Below are 25,391 nucleotides of genomic sequence, written 5' to 3'. Positions count from 1 at the left end.
TTTCCAACTAATGAGTCAAAAATGTTGTGTCAATTTTATGTTTACGTTATATTATTAAATACATTATTCATCTTTCTTTTTTTTTCGTTGGATTTTCATAATTAAGTCAGTGAGAGTTACCGATAAAAATTAAATTATGATCACTGATGAATAGCGCGTATCGTATTGGTTTCCAAAAAAAAACTTTTCAAATATTTTATCATTTATCATCATTCCACAAATGTCATGTTATCTTCAAATCAGATGTGGCTCATTAAATAGAGAGATAAAACGATAAAATGTTGTTACGTTTTTTTTTTGACGACGAAGAAAGTTTCTGTCTGATTGGGCTTGTGTAACAATTTCTTACCTCGATCCTTTGCTATGCTTGCACTCCTTTGTGACGCGACGACTGTAAAATAAATAAAAATTGCCAAAAATCGTGCCATGATCCTTCAGTGTTGTTGTTGTTATATTTCTATTGATCGTTGTTTACTCTCTACTTAGTTTATAGATAATTTAATAAATTTTTCATAATTTCTTATGTAATATTTTTCTATTACAACCGTTTATGCATTTATCGAATGGCTTGTAGCAACATTAAAACGACATTTTTATTCGTCTAATGTTACACATTACTTTTCACTTTCTTCACTGTTTATACTTCATTTTCCGTATAATTGCACTTTTGAGATAATTGACGACTACGGATAAATAAACTAGTTTATAACATATATAATTTCACTTTGTATTAATTATGATTCTTTACATAAGTGCGTGTAAAATCCTTTTCTCAGTTGTTTTTGTGCAAATATCGCCGCTTGCCGATGTCTCGTTTTGCAATTCACTATTTATTATTTTATGTTTTATTATTTTTTTGTCAAAGCTCTTCTCTTTTCACCCGGATGATCGTTTTAATTACGTATGGCACAATCCAACTACTTTTCGAACATATTTTGACTGATTACTTTTGAGTTTCTCGTCCATCACAATTGCGCTTGACAGTAATTCATTATTTCATTATTGAGCTACTTTTCGGGCAAGTAGTTGTTGTTGTTGTTGTTATTGCAGCAAATACCAAAAATATACACGGAGCAAAAACGGATTTTAAAACTCACTTCTACCGTTACTGATGGCAAATGATGTTGGAAACTGAATTGTAAAGAGGTTGGTTGTTTATCGTTTTGTTGCTTGTGTATATATTTTTATATATTATTGTACATATTAAAAAGGTATCACGAGAGTTCGTTTGTCGTATGAATGTCCATCCATATGCTATATGTGAGGTAACATTTGCATGCGTCTACTATAAATCTCATTGATATCGCGCGCAGTACGAAAGCTCCAAGTTCGCTTGTACTTGTAATTATCGTGGACTCTCGCGACACACACGATACACTTTAAATTTCAATTTTCAATCAGAAACTCTCTATAACTATGATCTTGTTGTCGCTTGCTGTAGGACGTCGTCGTGTAGATCGAGTTATCGCGTTCGTTTGTAACTTAAAAAAAAACAACAACAATAACAGCATAGCTACTTTCATATGGTCACTTGTTGATTTCTTCTCGTTGTCTCGTGTTCGTGCAAACCTGTATATTTAACATATATCGTACGTTTTGGTAAAATTTTACTTTCTACGATAGTTTAGGGAGTCAAGTGACACATCAAGGTAAAACGCATTGAAGGAGTCTCAAGTCTTTCACGCCAATTGATGCTCTTGAGTTGTCATGCGTAACTTTCCATCTGAATTGAAATAATAAGGAAATGAAATATGAGATTTTTAATTAAAAAAAATTTCTTACCTTTTGTACTGATTTTTTTCAGAAAATTATTTTGAACGATCCGGCGAAGTTTCAATTATAATGCCATCTCTGAAGCATCAACGAAAAATTTTAATTCCTAATGCAAAAAAACACATAACATCACACATCGACTACATATGTTATCACACATTACAGTTAAAACCGCTCAATTCGAGTCGCTTTCAATACCAAATGAGACGAATAAAAGTGAACTCAAAACACAAAATCTCACATGCAGACAAATTTCGCGAAAATTGTCATTTTTTCGCATTTTAAAATATCCTGTGCATCATAAAAGTAGTGCAAATTACGAAGAAAAAATCAGAAATTTTAGAAATTTTGTGAAAATATTGAAACACGTGAAAATTTAAAGATACAAACGTTATCAATTCAATTGTTGCATCATCGACTCACGAGAAAAAGGAAATTATCGAAAAAAAATCAGATTGAACCAAAATCCATATAATGATTGAAATGACTATAAAATCAAATTGTAATGTTACAGACGGTAACATTTGCTGTGACGCTCAAGTGCAAAATAAAAACAAATTAAATTTGCTGTTGATTTGACTGAAAAATCAACTAAAACACGTTAATTTTCCTTAATAATTTCTCTATTTTCTACACTCTTTATGTAAATAATACAATTATCAAATAAATTAAGTGAATTTTATCATAACGATACATAAACTACAAAAATTATCGAAAAATCAACATAGAAGCAGATAAGAAAGAAAATTTTGTTCACATCACAATAACAACATGGCAACAATGAAAAGTAGCAACACGAATGGTGCGTCATCAGGTGCTAAAAAGCTCATATTTTCACATGTGAAATACGAAAACTTATTAGCGGGCATATCGGGAGGAGTTGCTTCAACGTTGCTGTTACATCCCCTTGACTTGATAAAGATCCGTTTCGCAGGTAAATGTGTTCTCGTTTCTCTTGTTAGCCTTGAATTTCTGTCTTTTTGTCGCAATAAAAGCAGATGATTATACACATCATGTGTGACATACAATTACTCATGAAACGAGTTTTCTTTGCTATTATTTACAGTTAATGACGGAAGAACAGCTGCTGTTCCTCAATACAGAGGCTTGACGAGTGCCTTTGTCACAATTTTCCGACAAGAAGGCGTAAAGGGCTTGTATAAGGGAGTCACGCCAAATGTTTGGGGAAGCGGAAGTGCATGGGGTCTTTATTTCATGTTGTAAGTAAAACAAAATTATATCAAAAAAAATTATTTGCTCATTAATTTTTTCGCAGTTACACTTCAATTAAGACATGGGTTCAAGAAGGAAATACGACATTAGCTCTCGGACCTGCGATGCATATGTTAGCTGCTGCTGAAGCGGGAATTTGTACACTTGTCTTGACAAATCCAATTTGGGTTGTGAAAACTCGTTTATGTTTGCAACTGAATAACGATGCGCTGCCCGGAGACAATCGAAGCTACAAAGGCATGATCGATGGTTTAACGAAAATCTATAAAACAGAAGGAGTTCGAGGACTTTATCGAGGATTTGTGCCGGGCATGTTCGGAGTTTCGCATGGAGCTGTGCAGTTTATGGTATATGAAGAGATGAAGAATCATTACAATCAATACCGTAAACTTCCCATTGATACAAAGATGGTAAGTCAAGGCAATTTATTCTCTTATCTCTACTTTTTTCTGATAAGGCATGTTTATTTTTACGGTTCCGATTGTCGTTATATTACTATAAGGTTACTTTGTGACCTTTCGCGAGTAAATTTACTGAAATTTAACGGATAAAGTGTTTAAAAACGTACAAAATCCAAGTCACGATACTTTTTTACGAAATCCAAGTTATGAAAAACAACAACAATAAAGTAGTGTGTCTCGTCTTCGTGCATTTCTTTCGTCTATTAGATTTTCGCCTTTGAAAATATTTGAAAAAATAAGACTTTAGCAGCGACAACGGATAATTTTCTACCAAATTCACACTTTGAAGCACAGCGTCATCGTTCGAGATCAATAACAAAGCAACAGAAATGTGATGAACGCTAATTGAATTAAAAGTTGTTTTTTTTACATAATATTGGAATTTGTTCGTCATTTTTGGATGTTGTATAGGCGAAATCTATTGTTGCTCGTTTTAAATGATGGATAGTGTCGAGATGAATAGAAAGTGCGAAAATTAAGAGACAGAAAGCTGTTGTTGGTGCATTCATTTGGAAGTAAGCGGAAAAAAATCAATATAGCTGTCGTCGTCGTCGTTTGAATACGTTGTCGAAAACGGAGGTAAACATATTGAATTTAATCGCGGCAAAATAGGTCAAAGTACTAATAGGAGTTTTTATCTATTCGATGTAATAAATTGTTTCAGGTTGTGACACAGTCTGCGTGTGATATCTGTAGATAAGGAATTTGATTGAATCTCAAGTAACAAAGAGAATATTTATCGCCAAAACGCATTGTTGCTATTTGAGTTGATGACGAAAGCCATAATAACAATAGCAACTACTACCTACGAAGGAAATTACATGGTTGTTACAAATATGAACTGTGAACATACATCTTGTTAATGATATTAAAAAAACTATGGTTGTACTTGACTTTTCCTATAGAACAAAGGTATGTGAAATTTACGAGCAGAAAAAAAGTAGCGTGACTGTCGAGCATTGATTTTTTAAACGCAGCAAAAAAAACTTTTGTCTTTTTCAGGCAGTTGATAATCGCAAGAAGCGTACACGTTGCCCGTGTTTTTGCATTTGACGCGCAACAAAAACCTGTTTTACCGAAATCAGATGCGAAAGTCATCTTCGTTACCAAGAACACAGATAGAAGATTAATGAGAGTTAGAATGCTACAACACACTGACGCATCAAGAACACACGAAATCGATATAAATAGCACAAAAACGATGACAATCAAGGATTTTAAGAGTTTTACGGAGCTACAAGACATTTGCAAACGATGTGAGGAGTTTTACAAAGAAAAATCGAGTCCCACGGAAAATGAGGCACGTTTACTTGCGGCTTTTCAACACACACATGCCTTAATTGAAGACGTTTTGCCATTGTATCGTGAAATCGAAGGTTTTGCACACGAATACGATTACGATGCTGACCATCCGGGAAACGGATTTCGAAGTTTCTTGTATGTCGTCGATCGATGGGCAGATCATGCTTCAAAAGTCATCTTATATATCGATGCGAATAAATCTTCCATCGGATTTCCCATCAAAAGATATCAATATCTGAAAGAACTTGAAGCGTGCAATGATGTTCTTGTAAATTTGTCAAATTGCTTACGACATCTCATAACACTTCGTGGATGGACTGATGCGGGAGATTTGTTTCCAAATTCGAAACATACGGCTAAAGAACTTCTCATGAAAGCACATCAAATTGATCAGGATCCCTTTTATGGGCGTTGTTTAGGATTTCAATATTGCAAATCAATCAAGCCAATTCTTCATTTCATCTCGACATCGATGGCGGGATTCTCAAAAGCTTTCTACTACGATGGAAACATCATTTCAAAGACAACAGTTTCCTTTTTCAACAGCGGGAAATACTACTTTGACTCAGAAGCTCGTGCTCGTCGAATTGTACTCCTGTCACAGAATGCGGGGATAGATTTTTGCAAATCTTTTTGGTTTCTTGCGGAAAATCGTTTTATGTATACATTGCCCGTAATTGCCGGAACACGTGTCAAAATCAATCGAGTGTTTCAAATCCCTCCTGAACCATTAACAGTAGCAAGCGCCAAAGGAAAAGGAGAGTTGATTGACATTCCTGTGCCTTCAAGTCATATTGGGCCTGGACCTGTAAAAGCTCGTTTAATCAGTTACGTCGAAAGAGTCGGCATGATAGGAGAACAGGGAAATTCAATCAAAAATAAGTTTACATCTCCTTCGCCGCCGAGTGATACAATTATTTTGCACTGCCATGGAGGCGGATTTATCGCATGCAGTTCACAATCTCACGAAGTTTATTTACGAGAATGGACAAAAGAATTAAATGTGCCAATTATCTCAATTGACTATAGCTTAGCGCCAAGAGCTCCGTTTCCTCGAGCTTTGGAAGAAATCTTTTACGCTTATTGTTGGGTTTTGAGAAATGCTTCGTTATTGGGAACAACAGCTCAGAAAATCATCCTTGCGGGAGATTCAGCAGGAGCAAATTTGAATTTGGGAATTGCTCTGAAATGCATTCAGATGGGAATTCGCAAACCAGATGGCATTTTTATGGCTTATTGCCCAACAGTTGTAGATTTTGTTCCATCGCCTGCTCGATTGTTGTGTTTAATGGATCCTTTGGTGAGTATTTAATATGTGCAATTCACAAAACCGCAATATTATCTAACAAAATTCTTAAATTTCAAGTTGCCCTTTGGATTTATGATGCAATGTTTGAAAGCATATTCGTCACCCAGTTTAAAGATCATTCATGAAAACAAGAAAAAAGTCGAACATGCCAACAACATCAAATATGCAGGACGCGAAGCTCTTACAAACAACAATGATACACGCGACGTTCAACTTAATGGCGACGAAGACGACGAATTCGTTCAAGAGATCAAACGAAAATTTGCTACAACAGATATTGTTGTTCACGAACATGAGGAAGCTTTGAAATTCAATGAAACAGAAGAAAATGTCGTTGTCGAAGAAGGAAAAGAAATGTGCGAAGAAACTTTAAACTTACGTCGTAAACTTGGGCAAATTCGAACGTCAATAACCTCGAAAATGAATCAAATTACGCATCATAACAACAAAACTCCCACAAAATCACGCCCGAAAAAGATTCTTCAAGATTTGGATTCGTTCATGGAAAAATCCGCAAGCGAAGAATTCTCATTTGAAGTGCCCAACGACCCGAATTTATCGCCGTATCATGCGAGTGATGTCGAACTTGCCGAAATGCCGCCAATCTGTGTTGTCAGCACAAATTTGGATCCTTGCCTTGACGATTGCATTATGTATGCGAAGCGATTAAAAGCTGTCAACAATGATATTACACTTGATGTTCTCTCGGGACTTCCGCATGGTTTCCTTAATTTTACGCTGCTTTCGAAGGAAGCACACGAAGGCAATAAAATTTGCATCAAGAGAATCAAAGAATTAATTGATAAAAAATAATAAGTTCCTTGCGACTCTCTCATTTGTAGGAGAAAACACTCTTTTATGAATAAAACAAACAATTTAAAGCTCTATTTTTGACTCGATAGGTAGCTAATTTTTTCACTATTTATAACAAACACAGACAGATAGAACAAGTCTTATGCTTAAGGTGCTTAAATTTGATATTAAAATATTATAATGAATTAATCTTAAAAAGACATTTTTGTTTTTTGTTATTATCAGGTTCTTTTAAATGGTTAATAAAATAATAATAATTTAAACTACTTCACTGTTTTATTTGAAAAATTAAAAATTTTAGGATTTTTACTCAATTTTTTTCGTTTTTTGTTATTTTCAGGGTACCTCTGAATATTTGACGTTCGCTGCAATTTCCAAACTCATCGCCGCAGCAGCTACTTACCCATATCAGGTTATTCGAGCTCGTCTTCAGGATCAAAATCATTCATATAACGGCACATGGGATTGCGTAAAGGAGACATGGAGGTATGAAAAACTTCCGGGCTTTTACAAAGGTCTAAGTCCTTACTTGTTCCATACTGTTCCGAGTTTATGTTTAGTTATGTTAATTTATGAAACATTCACAAAAAGATAAGATAAGATTTCATTTTTTTTTCTCTGACAATGTATTTAAAGATGAAAATGTTACTTAATAACTTTATTTGAAGAATGAAATTTGTATAAAAAATACTCGACAGCTTAAAAAAATATACATAATAACACTTTTTCTATATAATGTAGTCTTTTATAGAGTAAACAAAAAAAAATTAAGCTATCTATTTATCTATCCTATTTTTATTTTGAAGCATTCATATACGAAAATCTTTGTAAGATTTAGAATTACTCACATTATTTAAAGCAAAAAAAAACATACAAAAAAAAATGACATCAAAGAAAGAAAGAAAAAAAAGATAAAAATGTACATCATGATTTTTCTTTTATTTAAACGAACGAATTAGAAAGGTAACTTTTAGGACATTTTAGCAAAATTTTTACACAAAAAATACGAGACTGAATTCGAAACTCTTCTCCTTTGTATAATTTCAGGTATGAAGGATATCGTGGCTTTTATAAAGGTTTGCAAGCAAGTCTTACAAGGGTTGTGCCGGCAACAATGGTTACTTTTCTTACCTATGAAAATGTGTCTTATTGGTTACTTCATAGGGACAAGAAATAATATTAGTTTATTTCGTTTTTATCAAGCTCAGTAGATAGTTAATTAGTTCCTTTCAGTATAGGCCAAAACAAAGCCTAATTACGGGTTTTGGATGATAGAAAACGATACCAAAAAATGGTAAAAATGCATTTTTGTTACGAAATTATCAGAATTGAGTTTATATTTTAAAGAAATGAAAGAGTAAGTATGAAGGATAGAGTAGTTTTCGGATTAGAAAAAAAGTTAAATTTTGCAAATTCACACGTAAAAAAATTTTTTTTTTTTGAAAGTTAGATTTTGCATGAAACCAACAAAAAACATTTGAAAATATTTTTTTTTTATATTTTTTCTTTTTGAGGAGGCGAAGAGAGTAAAACACATCTTTTAAAAGGCGCTTTTCAAGCTTAAAAAATTTATATTTTCTAAAATTATGCACGTTTTTGATACAATTTTTAAACATACGTTATACAATATATATTTTTAAGGCAAGCAGTTTATTTTTACAATTTAATTTTCGCTAAACAATACAAGATTTTTTGCTCTACATAAAATCAAATTAGGGAAAAGGATGATATTGCGGTAAAATTTAGTAAAAATTGTAAAGCTTTTACAAAAGTTTGTCAGCAGGCACAGTTTTTCTTGGATGTTCCGTTATCACGACCATCTAAAGCAAACCCATCCGTTTCAGCTTCATTGGAGTTCATAACTTTATCGTTCGCTAAGATCTGAACAAGAACAAATCAGTTGATGTGTGAAGAAGAAGATTTGTGAGAAACTTACTTTATTTACAAGAGCTTTCGCGGCGTCATCAATGTTAATATTTTCCTTGGCTGAAGTCTCAAACCATCCGGAAAAGCCGTTTTCTTTACAATATTCATCTAATTTAGCGGGCGTTGTCACGATGCCTTGTTTAGGTTGATCGCACTGAAATCACAAAAAATTATTCTTTTTTCAATAAAGATCATGAATCTTCGAATTTTACTTAGAAGTCATTTATTTCATCAAAAATCGAGCTTTGAAATCCATTATGGGTCAAAACGGCGATAAATTCTCCTTACCTTATTCGCTAATAGTATACAAGGAATCGAACTTCCATCCGGCAATTGAACTTTTGAGTCTAAATCTTGTTTCCATTTAATTACGGCATCAAAAGATGATGTTCGCGTAACGTCGAAAACAATAAAGGCGCCCACAGCTTCTTTGTAATACACTCTTGTCATATTTCCAAAGCGTTCTTGACCTTAAAACGAAAAAAAAAAATCAGAAAAACTTTTCGCGTCATTAAAAAAGTTTGAAATATTCACCTGCAATGTCCCATAGTTGCAATCGAATAATTGTATTTGGATCCCAATTCAAGACTTTCAATGCAAAATCAACGCCTATCGTTGCCCGATAATTTTGACTGAAAAATTGATGCACATAGCGTTTGATGAAAGAAGTTTTTCCCGTTCCTAAAAAAAATAAAAATTCTTTAAAAATTGAAAAATGAAGCATAAATTGTAATTTACCTAATTCTCCTATTACCAAAATTTTGTAAAGATGTTCACGTTTCTCTGACGATGACATTTTTAAATTTGTCTGAAACAGAAAAAAATATTAGTTTTCACATGAGTTATTGAACAACAAATCGCATGATCGGGTTACAACACACACAAACACATGAAATTACACATTTTTTCTATGAATAGCTTCAACATATTTTGTCATAAGGCTTCAAATATGTCAAGAACCTGAATTATGTTCTGTCTTTTAATAACACACATTCTTGCTATAATCCGCTTGTGGTTACACAAACAAATCTAATTATCAAAGAAGGAAATTATGTCAGAATTTTCCGAAATTCGCATCACTCACCGCGACAGTAGATTGATTAAATTGTTTTTCTTCTCCTGTACTATCTACCATACTCATTGGATTCAAGGAATAATCGATGCTGTATTCACTTCCGATAAAACTGCTTGGAGGTCCGAAATTTCCTTCCAAAAGTGCTTGTTCTTCAGGCGAATAGATTGTTGGTTGGGGCAAATATTTGATCTTTCGACGTGAATTTTCACTTAATGGAGGAGATTGCGACTCAGAGCTTATTGAACTGATTTCTTCCAACGATTTTGTGTTGTTGTCTGTGTTACTGTCGATCGAAATTGATTCTGTAATGTGTGTAATTGCAGGCGGAGGTCTAACAGGTGTTCCAATGCGAAAACTAATTTCTCCTCCTTTGCTTATCGTAACCTCGTCCTCGTCTTCATGAACACTCAATGTAATTTCAGGCTCATTTGATGCATTTGCACTTAACTGTTTTTGATAAGGCTTTTGCGGCTCTTGCACATGAACACTCGTCGATAATCCCGAATCGCTCGATTCTTGTGTTGGCGACTTTTTTGAACGTTTCTTACTGCTCAGTTGTTTCGTCGATTGTTTGTCAGTCCCTTCACTGCGCTTCATAGAAGGATCTTGTAGTTCAGACAACGTAAAAATTCGAGTATTTTCCGAGAAGTTTTTATCTCGATCCTTTCGTATGAATTCCTGATATTCTTCGGGACTCAGTTGATTGACATCCGATGCGATAATATTCGAAATTTCTTTGTCGGATATTTCGTATGGGGCAACAGGTGCTTTGACACTTGGCGTGATATCGTGAACGCTGCGATTGATATTGAGCTTGTTGATAAGTCGTGCCTTCAGAGACTTAATATCGCTGATTGTCGTGTTTTTTTGCGTCGTCTCCGTGGGTTGTTGTCTTGGCGAATGCTCGTCACTATTTGTGACGATATCTCGAGTTTCATTAGGTGCTAACCTGATTGTCGACGTCGTCGATGCAATTTGATCCTGCTGTTGTGTTGGAATGGTACTAATTGGTTTAGATGTGTCGGGTTTCAATGGTATGTGAATAGACATTTGCGGCGATGGAGGGGGAGAAGGCAAAAGTACAATCGGTGACTTTTTACTATTATTCTTCGTTTTCATGACTGCATTCAAACTCGTTTTGTCTGTGGATGAGGAAGCCGTATTAGTATCTCTCGTTATTACTGCACTAACATCGTATTTCAATTCCTCAAATGGTCTTGTTGTTGTATCGTCATTTGTCGCTGTATTTTCGTACATTCGTTTGAGCTTTTCAATCTTTTTACCTGAAATTGTAATTTTCAATTCCTGCTTTGTCGTTGAGCTTGCGCTACTTGATTTTCGCTCACTTGAACTTTCCTCGACGCTTCTTTCTTCGACAACGCACAAACTTTGATCCGATATACTCAATGTCGCGCCTTCGGGAGTTTCACGTTTCAAACTCATAGGAGTTGTATTCGAACTTGTCGTTGTTGACGTATTATCTTCATCCAATTCTGTTCCTTTTGGACCAACTTTTTGTCCTTTCTTAAACGTAAAACGACGAACAATTTGTGAAGCTTTCGTTCTTTTTGGAATTTTAGATGCTTTTTTTCCTTTTTCTGATGGATTTTCTTCAGAAGGCAATAACGTCGTTAACGTTTCAGGCGTAACATCTATCGCGCCAACACTTGTTTTGAATCTTTTTGGTATCAATTTGCGGGGTCGAAATGACTTTAAACGACTCAATCCTTTTGGTTTCGTTTCTGACGTGCCTGCGATCGTTTGACTCGTTGACGGCGATGACGATGGCGTTCGTGTGATATCTGAAGATGCCGTAACAGATACAGCAGATGACAATGAATAAAAGACATCGTCATTCGAGTCTTCAGTCTCGGATTTTTTCATTGTTTAATGTGTTCTAATACTTCTCAAGAGATAATATTTATTGTCAACTTTTATCTCATAACTTCACTTCACACTTATCACGACACTTATTTTTTTTTCTATTCGTTATTTATTTAACCTAATTGCAATTTTTTGAGTTTTTTCTAAAAATTTTTGAAGAAAATTTTAATTTGCAATCGAGTAAAGCTGAGGCGGGAAAACGAAAATTTTGCAACTATCTTCTTCTGTAGTTTACAAAGAAATGAACGACTTACCGAGTACCTAAACACAACGATGTGCGCAAACGAGACTTTACTTGAAATTGAAATGTAGAACGGAATAAAAAGTATAATAAAACAAACGAACGATTTGATACCTATTTGTTTACAATACTTTTTGTGTGTAGACTTACTTGCACAAAAGTTTTTGATTACCTAACGTGCAGATTTACAATCACGGTATGTGACACGAGACACTTAAAAATAGATAATTGCTTCCAATAGCAAAGGATTCTTTGTCCTTTCGTTCATTCAGGAACTGATTTTTTGTTTGTTGAAAATGTGTAATTTAATACAATTTTTTCCGAACCACAAGAGACATATAAAATATCATTCATTGTCAGTTTTCATCATACATCAACAAATTACATTTTTTTATATCACGATCACAAACGAATCATGCGACAAAATCAAGAATTTGTATCAATTTTCACTTTTCTAACCTTCATTTCATTCTACAATTTTATTGTTTATTATTTACAATTCACAAGGATTTCACTCAAAGACTGACGTATTTTGTTATGCTTCGTTTTTTAAGGAGGTCAAGTTCATTCAACGGAAGTTCGAGATCAAGATGCTTCTCAAATGTTTTGATCTGATGTGTCATCTTGACTGAAACATGTAATTTTCATGATTTATTGCTACTATCAAAATTGTCACTAATCGTCAATTTTACAAATTATTCAGTGGCTTATCAATAAGTGCGCAAGCAAATATTGCAATAACGTCTAATGTTGTTTCAGGTCAACATTTACATTAAAAAGTCAATCGCTTCTTGGTTTCACTCACAATTTCGCTTTCATTCCTTGAATTTTTTTGAATTAATTATTATTGATAATTTTTACTTACACTTGATTTTTTTTTATATGATTTTTTGATCGTAATTAAGTATTTATGAATTTTTCTTCTACTTTTTAATTATTTTATTTTTTAATCGCTGGGACAATGTTCGGCACATCTGGCATATATTCCATGTGACCAAAATAATTTATTAATGTTTATGTCTGTCGTCTTCGAGATTTCGATTGTTTCCGTGTAATAGCACTGCACTAACTGACGGGAATGGCTCGTTTGTATTTTTTTCAATGAAAACAACACAAGTACTTCTTCATCATCATTTATAATAATAAATAAGTAAATAGACTAAAAAACATTCCTTATCATTTCTTTTTTTTAATTTTTATTATGTACTGTGTCTCCTCTCTCTCTTTCTGATGATTTATGAATTGAAATTTTTGTCGACCAAGCAACACATGCGATTAAAATTCAATAATGTACATGGAAAATTATCACTTTTTAATTGATTCTGGATTCTTTTTTACGAAAAAAAATTTTTGAACACTAACTTTAACATGTTGATTCATCAACATTTCATGACAACTGTTCTTCGCTGTTCTTCTTCCACGTATCGGGCTACACACAAACGAAATGTACCTCTGTTTTTATTTGTTGTTATCTTTCGTAATACGATTATTTTTCTATATATTTCATCATCATCAACACTACAACTGCACTGATAAGCAACAATTGCTATATTAAGGTGAACATTTTTTGGGATTCTTTCGTCATTTGCTAATTACGTATATTTAGATTTGAGAAAATTTCTTATTTTAATAAAAACTTATGAAGGATATTGAGCTTTGGTGGTTTACTTTTGAAGCACTTGTTATAAAATACTTTTTGTTCTAAGTTACATGATAGTTTAAAATGGACGAGTAGAAGTTTCGAAAAAGTTTGTATAATAAAGAGTGATTTGTTTTGATTGTTTTCTTCGTAATAACAATAACAACTAAATAAATGTAGAGTTTCATTTTAGGACATGCGCAATGTCTTCTCAAAAATTCTTTTAGGTAGATTTTTTCTTATTTTTTAATTTAATATTAATAACTTGTTCAATCTTAAAATTTTTAATTTTTTAAATTTTTTCATGTTTTCATTAAAATTATTTTTTTTAAATAGAAGCCTTATAAAAACGTATCGTCGAAAGGGATAACGGTATAAATTCAAATTTTTGGGTATACAGATACTTTTTCTTTTGAAATCCATTTGTACATAAAAGCGCGCAATTTGAATATCTATCACGTGACTCAAAGTAACAGCTATCAATTGTTCTATTTTTGTCCTTTTGACATCTTTTTATAGCAAATACGTAATTAATTTTATCATAACTAACAAAATTGACAGCTTATCACAGTTCATTTTCGTGTGTACACAAAGAAAAACAACAAACTCAAAGGAAAATTGTGAAAAACTCGAATATGGAAGATACTCCGATGCCCAATATCGACATGCATCGTCTCATTAGTAAGTATTCAGTTGAATATAGGAAGATATAACGTTCGATAATGATTTGTATTAATAGTAAGACGAAAAATGACTGCCTTAAAGGAGTGCCTGAAGAACACTGATAAGTTATTGGATGACGCGTTACTTTCTTTGGAAAGTGTTCCTGTGGTAAAAAAAATTATTTGACGATAAAAGTTTCAAACAAATTTTTTTTTTTTAATTTTTAGAGAACTGATGAAAATGAAGAAGAGGAGGAAGAGGAAAAGAGCAAACAAAAAAGTAAAGAAGTGAAGCCAGAAAATAATACGAACGACAAATCGGACAGAAAATGGTCTGTTACATCCATATACTTTTGAAAATGCTTAAGTTTCTTCACATTTCTTATATTTGAGCCCAAATACAACCTTTAGTTCGTTTTATCTACGATAAATTATTGTCCTTCTATTCATTGCTTTTGATAGAAACATTTTCTGCGTCGATATCCAACGTTTTAAGAACCGTTAAATCTTCGTCAGTTTCTGCGATATCCTCATCAAAGTCTCCAACAGTATTTGTCATCTCAACTGAATACTGTATCTTTTTGCTCTTGAAGTAGCTATATGTGTTGTCAAAACACACTTTGTACAAGCAATTCGGTTGACACTTTATAAAGCCAATTTCATTGCCTTGATGCGAGGCACATCGTCTCATGGGTATTTCGTTAGTTACTTCTTCTGTGTCGTTATGAATTGATCGCACACCGAATCTTATGTCGTCATTTAATGTACGGAATTCCCATTTCAAATAACAACCGGGTTCTGTACACTCAAATTCAAGTTTCAGTTTGCCTCCTTTCTTAATGACAGCTTCTTTGTAAACGGTTTCGTTGTTGTTGCTGATGAAACCATCGTCTTGCGTAACATAAAGTTCTTTAGGCACACGACCTCCAAAACAAATTATTTTTTTGCATTTTGGATCGCCATCTTCATCAGTCAATTCTCCGCCGAGATATTTAGGTAATTGTGATGCATCCATTCGTTTCAATAATTCGGGTAACCATTTGTTACGATCAGTTTTGTAAATATGGATTTTGCTCAACGTGTATTCGTCAAAGAATTTTTTGACAATGTTAAATGCAAAGGCAAAAACTTTAGGTGCTAAAATTTAAAAAAAAATTAATTAATTAGCAAAAATTACTTCAAAATTCACGTCATACCGTTGATGATGTAACAATACTTCAGGATTTCCGGATAATTAGCTTCGTACATCTTAATGAGACTGATAACAACTTCTGCAGCAGGTCTCCATGCAAATTGTTTCAAATAAAATCCTTCCATGTCAAAGACAACAATAAATTGTCGTGCTTCCGGACCATGAACTTCACTCTGTTTCCGCGCAATTTTCATGTAGTTTTCTAACGTTTTCAAAATGTGTCGCAAAAAATCGGATCGACTAACGACATGTAAAAGTCCATAAACATCCATGCCGGCAAATGGAACAATAATTATAGGACTTCCTCCTTTGTCGAATCCGCTAAGCCCGTGTGTACAATGTTTTACGAGAATTTCCGGGCTTTCCCATTTTTCAACTATATCGGCTTCCATTCGTTCGCGCCATTTCATAGACTGAAAAAAAAAATTTTTTTTTTTCAAAAAAAAAGCTTCAATAAAGCTTTATTTCATTCATACATCACGAAACATTTTCTCCGCAGCTTCTGGATTCCATTTTCTCGCCCGTAACCATCTAACGAGATAATAATCATCATGTTCTGGTTTCAGGATGTCATGCACTGAACGTTTAAACTGAAAAACAAAAAAAAAGAGATTAAAGAAAAAAATGAAACAGGTTTATTTTTTATCATTTTTAACGTTCTTAGAAACAATTTATTATTTCGGCGAAATTAAAAACAAATTATAATGAACAAAAAAACCCAAAATATTCAAATCGCTTGTATTAAGTAATTGTTTACTACTTTTGCCTTATAAGAACACAACAATGAGGAACATCAAATAATCCCGTCAAAATTTGTTCCTACTTAATCACTTGTCATGGGAAGTATTAAGACAGAATCAATGATTTGTCAACACTCGACCTCAAGCATTCATAAGTTACATGCTACTCAATTAAAAAATCGTAGCATGTCAAAAATTAAGCAAAAAAAAAAACGTAAAAATAATTACATGTTGTTAAACATAAATTGTACTATTGAAATTTTTTAAGTGATATATTAATGTTGTAAACCAATGTTTAACACGTAAAAATTATTTTTGGGGGTACTATTGAGACAGAATTATTTTTGTCTATTAATCCTTCTATTTTAGCTCCATGATTCTTTCTTTCATAAATTTTGAATTGCGAACCATTCATACACCCATAAGTATCCAAATGTATCACATATGGAATTTAAGCACGTCAAAACAAAAAAAAAATTAACTAAAAACAAGTTTTTTGCCTGAATGAACAGTCGTCTTCTTAAACGGATGATCAACTATATAAAAGCAAGTGTTGACCGTCAAAAGATTTTTATAACTTGATCAATCGTTTTGCGATACGGTTGTGCGTGGAGAGAGTATTGCGACATAATTACAAAAAATTAAAATAATATATAAAGTGTGGATTGCTAATTAGGGCAAAATTAATTATGACAAGATTGTCCCAATTTTTGTGTCTTGTGACGTTATTTGCGTATGCAAACGCTCAACTTCATTTTTCAGGACACGTGTCAGTTCCAAACATCTTTCCGGTTAGAGGATCTGTTCAAGCTCATCATAATGTTCAACATAATCATAACGTTCAACATCATCACAATGTTCAAACTCAACATTCAGTCGTTCCCGAGAGTATTGACCAAAAGTTGTTGAAAACATTCAACGAATGGAAAACTTTGTACAATAAAGTTTACAAAACTCCGGGCGAAGAAAGTGTTCGTCGCATGATTTTCGGAATGAATTTGTTGAAAATCGAAGCTCACAACGCAAATCCCGACAAAACTTTCGAGATGAAGGCAAATTTCTTCGCTGATATGACCGAAGGAGAATTCGCCATGATTTTGGGTACTCGTAATATGACAGAAGCCGGAGCGAATCCTGTAAAAGATGATGAAGTTATCGACGAATCAATTACTGGAAGATCTGCTCCTTCGGGCGATATCGATTACGAAAATGATCCTTGCATTGGACCTGTTGAACATCAACGTGAGTATAAATTTTTTTGTTCTAAAATAAAAATTAATGTTTTTTTCTTACAGAATCCTGTGGAAGTTGTTATGCCTTTTCGTCGGCTCATGTCGCTGCATGGCATCATTGCAAGAAAAACGGAAACAAATACGTAAACTTCTCCAAACAACAAATTGTCGATTGCAGTTATCGCGATAATGGTTGTACAAACGGTTGGACATCGACAGCGTCAAATTACATTGCGGTAAGAGGCCTTTATGTCATTTTTTTTTCACGTATGTGTGAGTTTCAATGTCATGGTTGATGAAGGCGATTGAGAAATATTTACCTGTGTTTTATTGTTTCACCCGAAATTCATTCAGTTTAATTAATTGCGCGTTGTTTCACTTGATAGACTCACGGAATTGCCGCAGAAGAAGACTACCCGTACGAATCGAAGCACAACAAGTGCAAAGGAGAACGTGTAAGAGGCGCAAAATTGTACAAACCCATTTCGGGTACAATGAGAATTGCGAAAAATAATGAAGAAGCAATGAAAGCAGCTCTCGCCGAACATGGCCCATTGCAAGTTATCATCGATGGTATTAGTTTAGCCTTCTATTCGACAGGTATCATTTCAGGATCTGCTTGCGAACATGGAACTGTCAATCATGCGGTAAGTAAAAAAAATCATTTTAATGATATATTTTTCACGAATGTTTTTTTTTCAAAGATCGTCCTTGTTGGTTACAAATCCGATGGCGGAAAAGGACATTGGCGTGTAAAGAATCATTGGGGACCTGAATGGGGTGAAAATGGATATTTCAACGTTGAAGCATTCTCTCCCGTTAATGAAGGATGTCTCGGAATTGCTGCATTCCCAAGTTATGCCTACTAAAAACAGATCCGGGTCATTTTTTTGAAATGGCAAAAAAATTATAAACACATCATTATCGTAAATTTTACTGTGTAAGAGAACAAAAACATATATTATATCGTATTCGAATGACCGAAAATAGAAGAAAAGATAATAAGAACAAATTATGTATGTAAATTAATTCACTTTCAATATTTGACAAAAGTTCTAAAAGTGACTTTCAACTCATGATATAATTCCCGTGATTTTTTTTTATAAAAATTTTTAATCCGTTTTCTTAAAGAAAAAAATTTAACTATTACTTCAAAACCTATTGCAACTCAAAAATTGCAAAAGCAAGTTCTATACTATATAAAATATGATATATGAAGGTGAACAACTTCAATTCATTAAATGCACTGCAAAAAACAACTTTGCATTTGTAAAATCTATTTTTAATTTTTTTTTTAAATTTATCATTAATTTATTTAAGAATCGAGAACGCATATTTAGCGCATCTCATCCTCAGAATTAACTTTTTGCGAACAATATTTATTACATAACATTTAAAAACAACAATATTTATTTTATCATGTGATGACTAAAAAATGCGGAACCGGTTATTTGTTTATAAAACTTGCACTTTTCAATGTTGTTTAGTTTTGAAACGTATTGAGAGTATATTAGATACTTTAATAGGTCGTTGATCTTTGCATTAATTACAAGTGACAAATTATTTGCAAAATTTATGTTGCTCGTATTTATGTCATTTACGTAATTTCGCTGTTTTCTCTGTCCTTCATTCTTGATGTCTCGTCAGATATTTAAAAAATAAAAGTTTATGTAATTATGGGAGTTTACATCAAAAACTCAAGTGACCTTATGTTTTTTTGATAAAAAAGTGAAATTTTAATTATAATGATTGTGATTAAAAACAGCTTAAAAAGTTGTTCTTTGTAATTTTTGGGAGTATGAAACGAAATTTTTCTCCAATGACACATATTTTCATTGAATCAAATTTTTTTGTTTATTTGATCCAATAAAACTGGTTTTATATCCGAAAAACAATTAGAGTATTTCTGTGATATTTGACCTTAAGATTGGTGTTATTATTTTCATTGAAGCAGTCAACGTGAAAAAAAATAAATTTCCATGACGAGTTTTTAATTGTTGACTCATCTAGTTTTGACCCATGGTAATTTTTGAAAGTTATCAACTTCCTGAACTTCATTTTTTTTCAATATCAAAGAAAAAGCCTGTTGTTTTGTAAGATATTGCATCGCATGCAATCGATTTGCATTTCATTGTTGGCTACTTTTCTATTGTGTTCAATTACTTAATTACATGACCCGTTCGTGTTAATGCAATTTACTTTGATTTTCTAATAAAAAGTGTAGTTGCAAGTCGATTGGAATCAAACTATAATGCCAAGTGTGTAGTTTTAATTAATAGATAGTCGCGATGCAATCGAGAATTTTTATAATTACTATGAAGTTACATCGCAGGGATGCATTGTCACGTTTAAACGATATAATAATAAATTTCAAGAGGGAGTAAAGTATGACATAAAATTATAAAAAAAAATCAAAAAATGGGTTAATGAGTCCCTTCATTGTTGTTAACCTTCTGATAGACAAAATCTGATAGAAACGGGTTCGTACATCAAAGCACAATACAAAATAAGATAACCGGTCTTCAGATCGTGGGTATCAAAGATAATTCTTACTCGATAATCGTGAGCTTTTATAGAAATATAAACAAAAGTTACCTTCATAAGTTTAAACTTTTGATCATCCTCTAAAATGAGGCCTTTCTTTGGAACTGACGTCATCTTTTGTTTTATTTTTTCACAGACCTTCACTGGTTTCGTTTAACTAATTAGCCTTTTATCACTTTAACAACTCATGTTCTATTTTTTAAAATTAATATTAGATTCACGTATTTTGTTTGTTCATATGCGATTTGCATAAAAGTTTTACTTTCCTTATTTAAATATTTTGTAACCTTTGTGTTCGATACAAAAAGAAACTTTTTTCCGACGAAATATAATTTTAATGAATTTTTTAACTGCACATCAATAACCTACATAAATCTTCTTTGCAAAATGCGTTTTACTGTTTCACTCGCTAATGTTATTGTTCTTTTTTTTGTCTTGCTTGTTGAATCACACGTCTATTCAATGAAACTGTAAAGCTTCGACTGACTGAATGCAACGAATTGTTTGTACTTGATTTTGTGTTTTGCAGGTTTTTGTATTTATGGATAAACGAATGTATCGAATACGACCATACTGTGTTTTTACCATGGATTATTTTGAAACAACTTCGTTGTGTGTTATTAAATTTTTGTGTAATGAGACCAATTTTTAACGAATGTAATGATGAATGTCTGACGTGGTAGTTAAAATTAGTTCAATTATCTTCCTTGATGATTCACACCAAATGCGAAATTTGAAGAGATATTTTTTTGTTTACATTCACAATCCTTAAAACTTAATTTTCTTGAGATTTTCGTGTCGTTGCATTACTTTAATGATGATATGAGCACATGATGAACACAACTTTGCTTTTAAATCCTTGACCGAAGGATAAAAACTCTTCAATTTCAAGGGAATATTTTGTAAATAGAACTCTGTTCTTGAATGTTTGGCTTTGACTTTCGGCTCGAGTTCAAGAACGTTGTTGCGCAAACTCGCAGAATTCGCTGAAATATGGAGAAACATATGTTTATCGGTCAACTGCTTATAAAACTGATATGATAAGATAACATTTCAAAATTGTTTTTTTTTCATATTTTCCAATATATATTTTTTGTAACTCTTTTTAAAGTACATTGTTTCATATTATTATATATTTTGAGTAATTTCAACATGTACATATATAGAATTTTTTTTATTACACCCTATCGCTAACACTTTTAAGAGTGTGAAATCGAAAATGGTTCAAATCACATTAAAAATTTTCATTATTCAAAAAATAACAATTTTGCTAAGTAATATTAAATTTTTTTTTCTACTTGAGCTTTTTGGTTTCCAATATACATACATATATTTTGATAGCCTGTTTTCATTTTTAACTGAGTTAAGGGCATTTTGTTAACTTTAGAGTTTTCTTGTGTTTAAGAATAGTAAGAAAGAGATTCGACCATAGGCCATATTTAGTCTTGTTTTGTAAATATATAAAATCTAACTTCCCAATTTGTATCTAACTACTAAACTTAAAAATTAACCATTTAAAAAAAATCTAAGATAAAATGTAAAGAAATTCAATTCCATTTGTTCGTGTGCATCAAACATCAAACGTTTTTCTACACATTTTCCTTCAATATCACAGCATTAAATTCAGTTTCAAGATTTTCAAGTTCCGCACTTAGACTATCGATACTCGGTTGTTTCGTCATATAGAATTCCGACGGAATCTTGCCTCCATAACAAATGTTAGCAGCACATCGAGGATCGTCATTCGCATCAACACGTAAACCCCCATAATGTTTCGGAAGAATTTCTTTCGGAATAACCTCCATAATTGCCGCTTGCCATTTCTTTCGATCGCTATTCATAATTTTGACACTTCCAATTGTCTCGGCACTCAGAAATTTCTTTAGCACGTTAAATGCAACGGTAAATATGGCGGGAGCGTTTATGATGAAAACCTTTTTCAGCATGCATGGATAATTTGCTTCGTATACTTTGGCTAAGATAACAGATATGTCCAAAACTAAAAGAGAAAAAAAAAACAAAAATTTAGTACATTTTCAGAAAAAAATTAAAAAATGTTACCTTGTTTTGTCAAATATTGTCTCACAGAGAAGCCATCCATGTCTATGAGAACAATGAACTGCGTGGCATTATCTAAAGTTATAAATTATGCGAAATTAGAAAGATTTAAAATGTTTCAAGTAGAAATTTCACTTACATCCATGGGTTTTGCTGTGTTCATGTGCCATATTTACATGATATTCGATCAATTTGATAACAGCTCTCACAAGATCTCCTTTCGACAAGCATCGTAAAAACCCATTAACATCCAGATCTTTCAACGGAATGATGACAAACGGATAATTTGTTTGTTCAGTAAATCCCATAAAGCCACTAAAATAAAATTCAACAAAAACATTGTATTGTGCAAAGACAAAAAGTGAGATTAAATACTTACTAAGGATAGTACGGGTCGAGATTGTGAGTCGAATTCCATTGTTGAATGTTATCAATATTACGAGTTTCGCGCCATTTCAAGGACTGAAATAAAGAAGAAAATCCTTGAGTAATTAATTGTATTCGTTTGTATTCCATTGAACTCTTATCACACACGACCTTCGTATCATTCATCATCAACATCTCATCACACTCCATTAATTGTTTCGTTTCGATTATTATTAATTGGTTTATTTTTTGCCTTTTTATTACCGCAGATGCGATTGAACGCATAAAAAAATTCCAAAACGATGCGTTATCATTCGAGTTCATTCACTCCAAAGTTTACGAGTGCTCTAACTTCAAAGTTTTGCAACAAACAAACAAAAAAACGAGAATATATTTGAATAATAACCTCGTTCCCTTAATCTTAATTCAACAAGGAAAAGATGGATTAATTAATTCGTGTACTTATTTAGTGACGACAGTCATCTCATTTAACGCCTGATAATTCTCGCGTTATGTGGCAACCGTCTTTGTTTGTTTACTTTAGAATTACATGTGAATGACGATAAGAAACGCAGATGATTTAACACTTGACTTTTGATAGTCACCCCGCTAAAAGGGTCAATACATTAATCGTATTTTCTCAAAGCAATGCAAGTCACTATTGAGTGTCAAGGCAAACACAGCAACAATAAAAATCAAATTCTTACCTCACGAAACATTTTTTCAGCTGCTTCGGGATTCCATTTTCGTGCTTAAAAAATAATATTAATTTTAATAAAAATTGATTTGTAGTTAATTTATCAGTTTTACCTTTTAACCATCGCACTAAATAGATATCATCATGTTCGGGCTTCAGTACGTCTCGTATATTCCTTTTGAACTAAAAATAGGACAGAAAAATGGAAAAATAAATTGAAAATATGTATCGTCGTCGTCGTCGATTGACATGACAACTCAATTATTTCTGTTCAAACTCACCTTCATGAGTGCAAACTTCTGATCGTCTTGCAAATCTAACGGAGGCGACTTCATTTTTCTTTCTTTTTTTTATAAATTGATGTTTTTTCCTCGCTACAAAGTAATTTATTTGTTCAGAGTGTTAAATAATTATTTATTTATTTGAATGTAATCCACTCACTTTGCCGATCGATTCCTTAATGAAGCTCAACTGATAATTGTATTTTGTTAAATGTGTTTCTATGTATGTTTGTCTTCGTTGTCCGCGGAGAGTTCATAGTAAATTGACAACATTCTGTAATAAAATTATGAACTATGAGATGAAATACAATAAAAATGTGTTATTATTCTCGTAAATAGCTCGTTTTTGAACCGATAATAAGCATTGTGTATTGTTTAAATTCCGCGGTATTATTTTTCGGAGCGAGAATTTGTCGATAATGAGCACAGCGTTTGTCAAATCTCGACTTAAAAGTGATTATTCATCGTCAATAACGAAATTTCTCTTTCGTCATATGCAATATATTGCAACATAGCACTTCATTCAATATCGGCAAGAGTAGATACGAAGCACAGCGTTTACTTTCTCTAATGAACAATTAACTTTTCATGTAATAACGTCTTTACGTTACATAATGGAAGCGTCTGGTTGAAATTTTCTGCGATAACGAGACAAAACGAGTTCACTGTGATATTTAATTAAATTTGTTTATTCATTGCCAAACAAAAGGTGAGTCGATCAAATGCATCAAATTTTACTTCCTATTTGTTTCGAACAAAATACCCAACTGAAAGTATCTCAATGGCTCGAAAACATGAAAGGAAACAAATAAACAATGCCGTTGTTGTTGCTGTTGAGTAATGTTATAGCGTAGCACATTTCGTTTTACAAGTTAGCTATGCAATTTTTTATTTAATGATCCGCAAAAATAATATTTCTAAAGTGACCTTCAATAAACATTTGCGTCAATTGTTCCGTAAGACAAGAATATGGAAAGTTAGGATTCCCGAACAAGGAATAACACCTGTAGTGCGATGCCTGAACTTGACATTTGAAGGAATTACTTGCCCCATACGATGCGAAATCAATTTATCGACAAAACGTACATTTTCTTGTGAGACAATCGAGGTATAGACACGAATTTTTCATCGTCCCGAATTAGCTTTTAATAATATATTTCACGAAAAAAGCAGTTCTTCAATTATTAACTAACTGAGAGATTATTTATATTTTTGGTTTTAGGTCGGAAAACGATGTTTTTCTATTGAATGTCAAGATCAAACTAAAAAAAGCGAGTATTTTTATGTGATTACGAGCAGAAGACTGAACTTGAATAAAGAGTGTAAGTTTGGTCTCTCTTTTTACTCGCACCTGTATGCATCACATTGTTAGAGCAGTAATTGAGTTATGTTGTGTATTTATTCGTATGTGAGAGATATTGTCGGCAATATTTACGTCAAGTTAGAGTATTTACAGAAATGCGCATGACTCAACGCGTTCATTAGAAATACAAAATCTGGATAACTCGTGTTCGAATTAGCATATGTGTGTATGTGTAACTTACATTTATTTGCAAACTTGTTTCAACCCAACGACTTCTTAATGATCGTAAAAGTGTTTACTGCTAAAATGATGAAGCCATCATACATTAATTAACAAAAAAGTTTTTTATTTAAATGTTTTCTTAGATTTTGTTTATTTATTTGGAAAATCAAGTGTAAGTCTGTGAAATACATGAAAAAAATATATGTTGATAGACTTCCTGTAATAGGTAATATATGTATGTAACACAATGTTTGTCCAAAAAATAGTTCTATATGGAAAAGCTTTAGCTTTCTTTAATTTATAAGGACATATTTAGGATATTTTTTGACTTTACAGTTCTAAATTTTTCATTTTTTTTATTATTTATTATCCTTTCTTGATAAACAAAGTCTTGATTATTTTTATTTTATTTCTTTTTTGATACATATTTTATTTTCT

General features: G+C 32.6%; 5 protein-coding genes and 1 long non-coding RNA gene across 6 annotated transcripts; 3 read left to right on the top strand and 3 right to left on the bottom strand.

Annotated features, from left to right (window-relative positions):
* The first annotated feature begins 1,990 nt into the window (after window positions 1-1,990).
* Window positions 1,991-8,287, top strand: LOC134829257 (solute carrier family 25 member 32). The gene is made up of 5 exons (XM_063842262.1): window positions 1,991-2,707; window positions 2,840-2,993; window positions 3,050-3,416; window positions 7,232-7,377; window positions 7,939-8,287. Exons 1-5 carry the CDS (start codon window positions 2,545-2,547, stop codon window positions 8,066-8,068), a joined length of 960 nt encoding a protein of 319 aa, XP_063698332.1. The 5' UTR covers window positions 1,991-2,544; the 3' UTR covers window positions 8,069-8,287.
* On the top strand, window positions 3,427-7,141 carry LOC134829256 (hormone-sensitive lipase). The gene is made up of 4 exons (XM_063842261.1): window positions 3,427-4,046; window positions 4,132-4,379; window positions 4,470-6,069; window positions 6,136-7,141. Exons 2-4 carry the CDS (start codon window positions 4,330-4,332, stop codon window positions 6,889-6,891), a joined length of 2,406 nt encoding a protein of 801 aa, XP_063698331.1. The 5' UTR covers window positions 3,427-4,046; window positions 4,132-4,329; the 3' UTR covers window positions 6,892-7,141.
* Window positions 8,288-8,422: 135 nt separating the features above from the next.
* LOC134831318 (mucin-4) lies at window positions 8,423-11,910 on the bottom strand. Its single transcript, XM_063845025.1, has 6 exons — window positions 9,902-11,910; window positions 9,556-9,625; window positions 9,352-9,498; window positions 9,106-9,287; window positions 8,828-8,971; window positions 8,423-8,772 (listed from the first exon to the last, which is right to left on the bottom strand). The coding sequence occupies exons 1-6, from the start codon at window positions 11,774-11,776 to the stop codon at window positions 8,668-8,670; spliced, it is 2,523 nt and encodes an 840-aa protein (XP_063701095.1). The 5' UTR covers window positions 11,777-11,910; the 3' UTR covers window positions 8,423-8,667.
* A 1,840-nt stretch (window positions 11,911-13,750) lies between these two features.
* On the top strand, window positions 13,751-14,749 carry LOC134831675 (uncharacterized). Its single transcript, XR_010162011.1, has 4 exons — window positions 13,751-13,765; window positions 14,218-14,337; window positions 14,396-14,487; window positions 14,547-14,749. It is a non-coding gene; the product is annotated as an uncharacterized LOC134831675 (long non-coding RNA).
* Window positions 14,728-20,493, bottom strand: LOC134831673 (SEC14-like protein 3). The gene is made up of 4 exons (XM_063845471.1): window positions 20,078-20,493; window positions 15,987-16,100; window positions 15,515-15,923; window positions 14,728-15,455 (listed from the first exon to the last, which is right to left on the bottom strand). Exons 1-4 carry the CDS (start codon window positions 20,138-20,140, stop codon window positions 14,761-14,763), a joined length of 1,281 nt encoding a protein of 426 aa, XP_063701541.1. The 5' UTR covers window positions 20,141-20,493; the 3' UTR covers window positions 14,728-14,760.
* A 714-nt stretch (window positions 20,494-21,207) lies between these two features.
* LOC134831674 (SEC14-like protein 4) lies at window positions 21,208-24,665 on the bottom strand. The gene is made up of 9 exons (XM_063845472.1): window positions 24,515-24,665; window positions 23,589-23,702; window positions 23,429-23,521; window positions 23,261-23,330; window positions 23,158-23,201; window positions 22,464-22,546; window positions 22,224-22,399; window positions 22,088-22,159; window positions 21,208-22,025 (listed from the first exon to the last, which is right to left on the bottom strand). Exons 3-9 carry the CDS (start codon window positions 23,480-23,482, stop codon window positions 21,616-21,618), a joined length of 909 nt encoding a protein of 302 aa, XP_063701542.1. The 5' UTR covers window positions 23,483-23,521; window positions 23,589-23,702; window positions 24,515-24,665; the 3' UTR covers window positions 21,208-21,615.
* Between the last annotated feature and the right edge of the window lie 726 nt (window positions 24,666-25,391).

The sequence above is a fragment of the Culicoides brevitarsis genome, chromosome 2 (genome assembly GCF_036172545.1).
Source record: "Culicoides brevitarsis isolate CSIRO-B50_1 chromosome 2, AGI_CSIRO_Cbre_v1, whole genome shotgun sequence".
NCBI lineage: Eukaryota > Metazoa > Arthropoda > Insecta > Diptera > Ceratopogonidae > Culicoides > Culicoides brevitarsis.
The sequence above is the reverse complement of the archived record's forward strand: the minus strand, read 5'-3'. Positions and strand labels throughout refer to the sequence as shown.

Coding starts and splice junctions, on each gene's coding strand:
- LOC134831674 (XM_063845472.1), bottom strand. CDS start 23,482: ATGAAGTCGCCTCCGTTAGATTTGCAAGACGATCAGAAGTTTGCACTC. Junction 22,547..23,157: donor CTGAAAAAATGTTTCGTGAG/GTAAGAATTTGA, acceptor TCTTTATTTCAG/TCCTTGAAATGGCGCGAAAC. Junction 22,160..22,223: donor ACACAGCAAAACCCATGGAT/GTAAGTGAAATT, acceptor TTATAACTTTAG/ATAATGCCACGCAGTTCATT.
- LOC134831318 (XM_063845025.1), bottom strand. CDS start 11,776: ATGAAAAAATCCGAGACTGAAGACTCGAATGACGATGTCTTTTATTCA. Junction 9,626..9,901: donor TTAATCAATCTACTGTCGCG/GTGAGTGATGCG, acceptor TTTCTGTTTCAG/ACAAATTTAAAAATGTCATC. Junction 9,499..9,555: donor TTTGGTAATAGGAGAATTAG/GTAAATTACAAT, acceptor TATTTTTTTTAG/GAACGGGAAAAACTTCTTTC.
- LOC134831673 (XM_063845471.1), bottom strand. CDS start 20,140: ATGACGTCAGTTCCAAAGAAAGGCCTCATTTTAGAGGATGATCAAAAG. Junction 15,924..15,986: donor CGGAGAAAATGTTTCGTGAT/GTATGAATGAAA, acceptor TTTTTTTTTCAG/TCTATGAAATGGCGCGAACG. Junction 15,456..15,514: donor GTATTGTTACATCATCAACG/GTATGACGTGAA, acceptor TTTAAATTTTAG/CACCTAAAGTTTTTGCCTTT.
- LOC134829256 (XM_063842261.1), top strand. CDS start 4,330: ATGATATTAAAAAAACTATGGTTGTACTTGACTTTTCCTATAGAACAA. Junction 4,380..4,469: donor ACTTTTCCTATAGAACAAAG/GTATGTGAAATT, acceptor TGTCTTTTTCAG/GCAGTTGATAATCGCAAGAA. Junction 6,070..6,135: donor TGTGTTTAATGGATCCTTTG/GTGAGTATTTAA, acceptor TTAAATTTCAAG/TTGCCCTTTGGATTTATGAT.
- LOC134829257 (XM_063842262.1), top strand. CDS start 2,545: ATGGCAACAATGAAAAGTAGCAACACGAATGGTGCGTCATCAGGTGCT. Junction 2,994..3,049: donor TGGGGTCTTTATTTCATGTT/GTAAGTAAAACA, acceptor ATTTTTTCGCAG/TTACACTTCAATTAAGACAT. Junction 7,378..7,938: donor TGCGTAAAGGAGACATGGAG/GTATGAAAAACT, acceptor GTATAATTTCAG/GTATGAAGGATATCGTGGCT.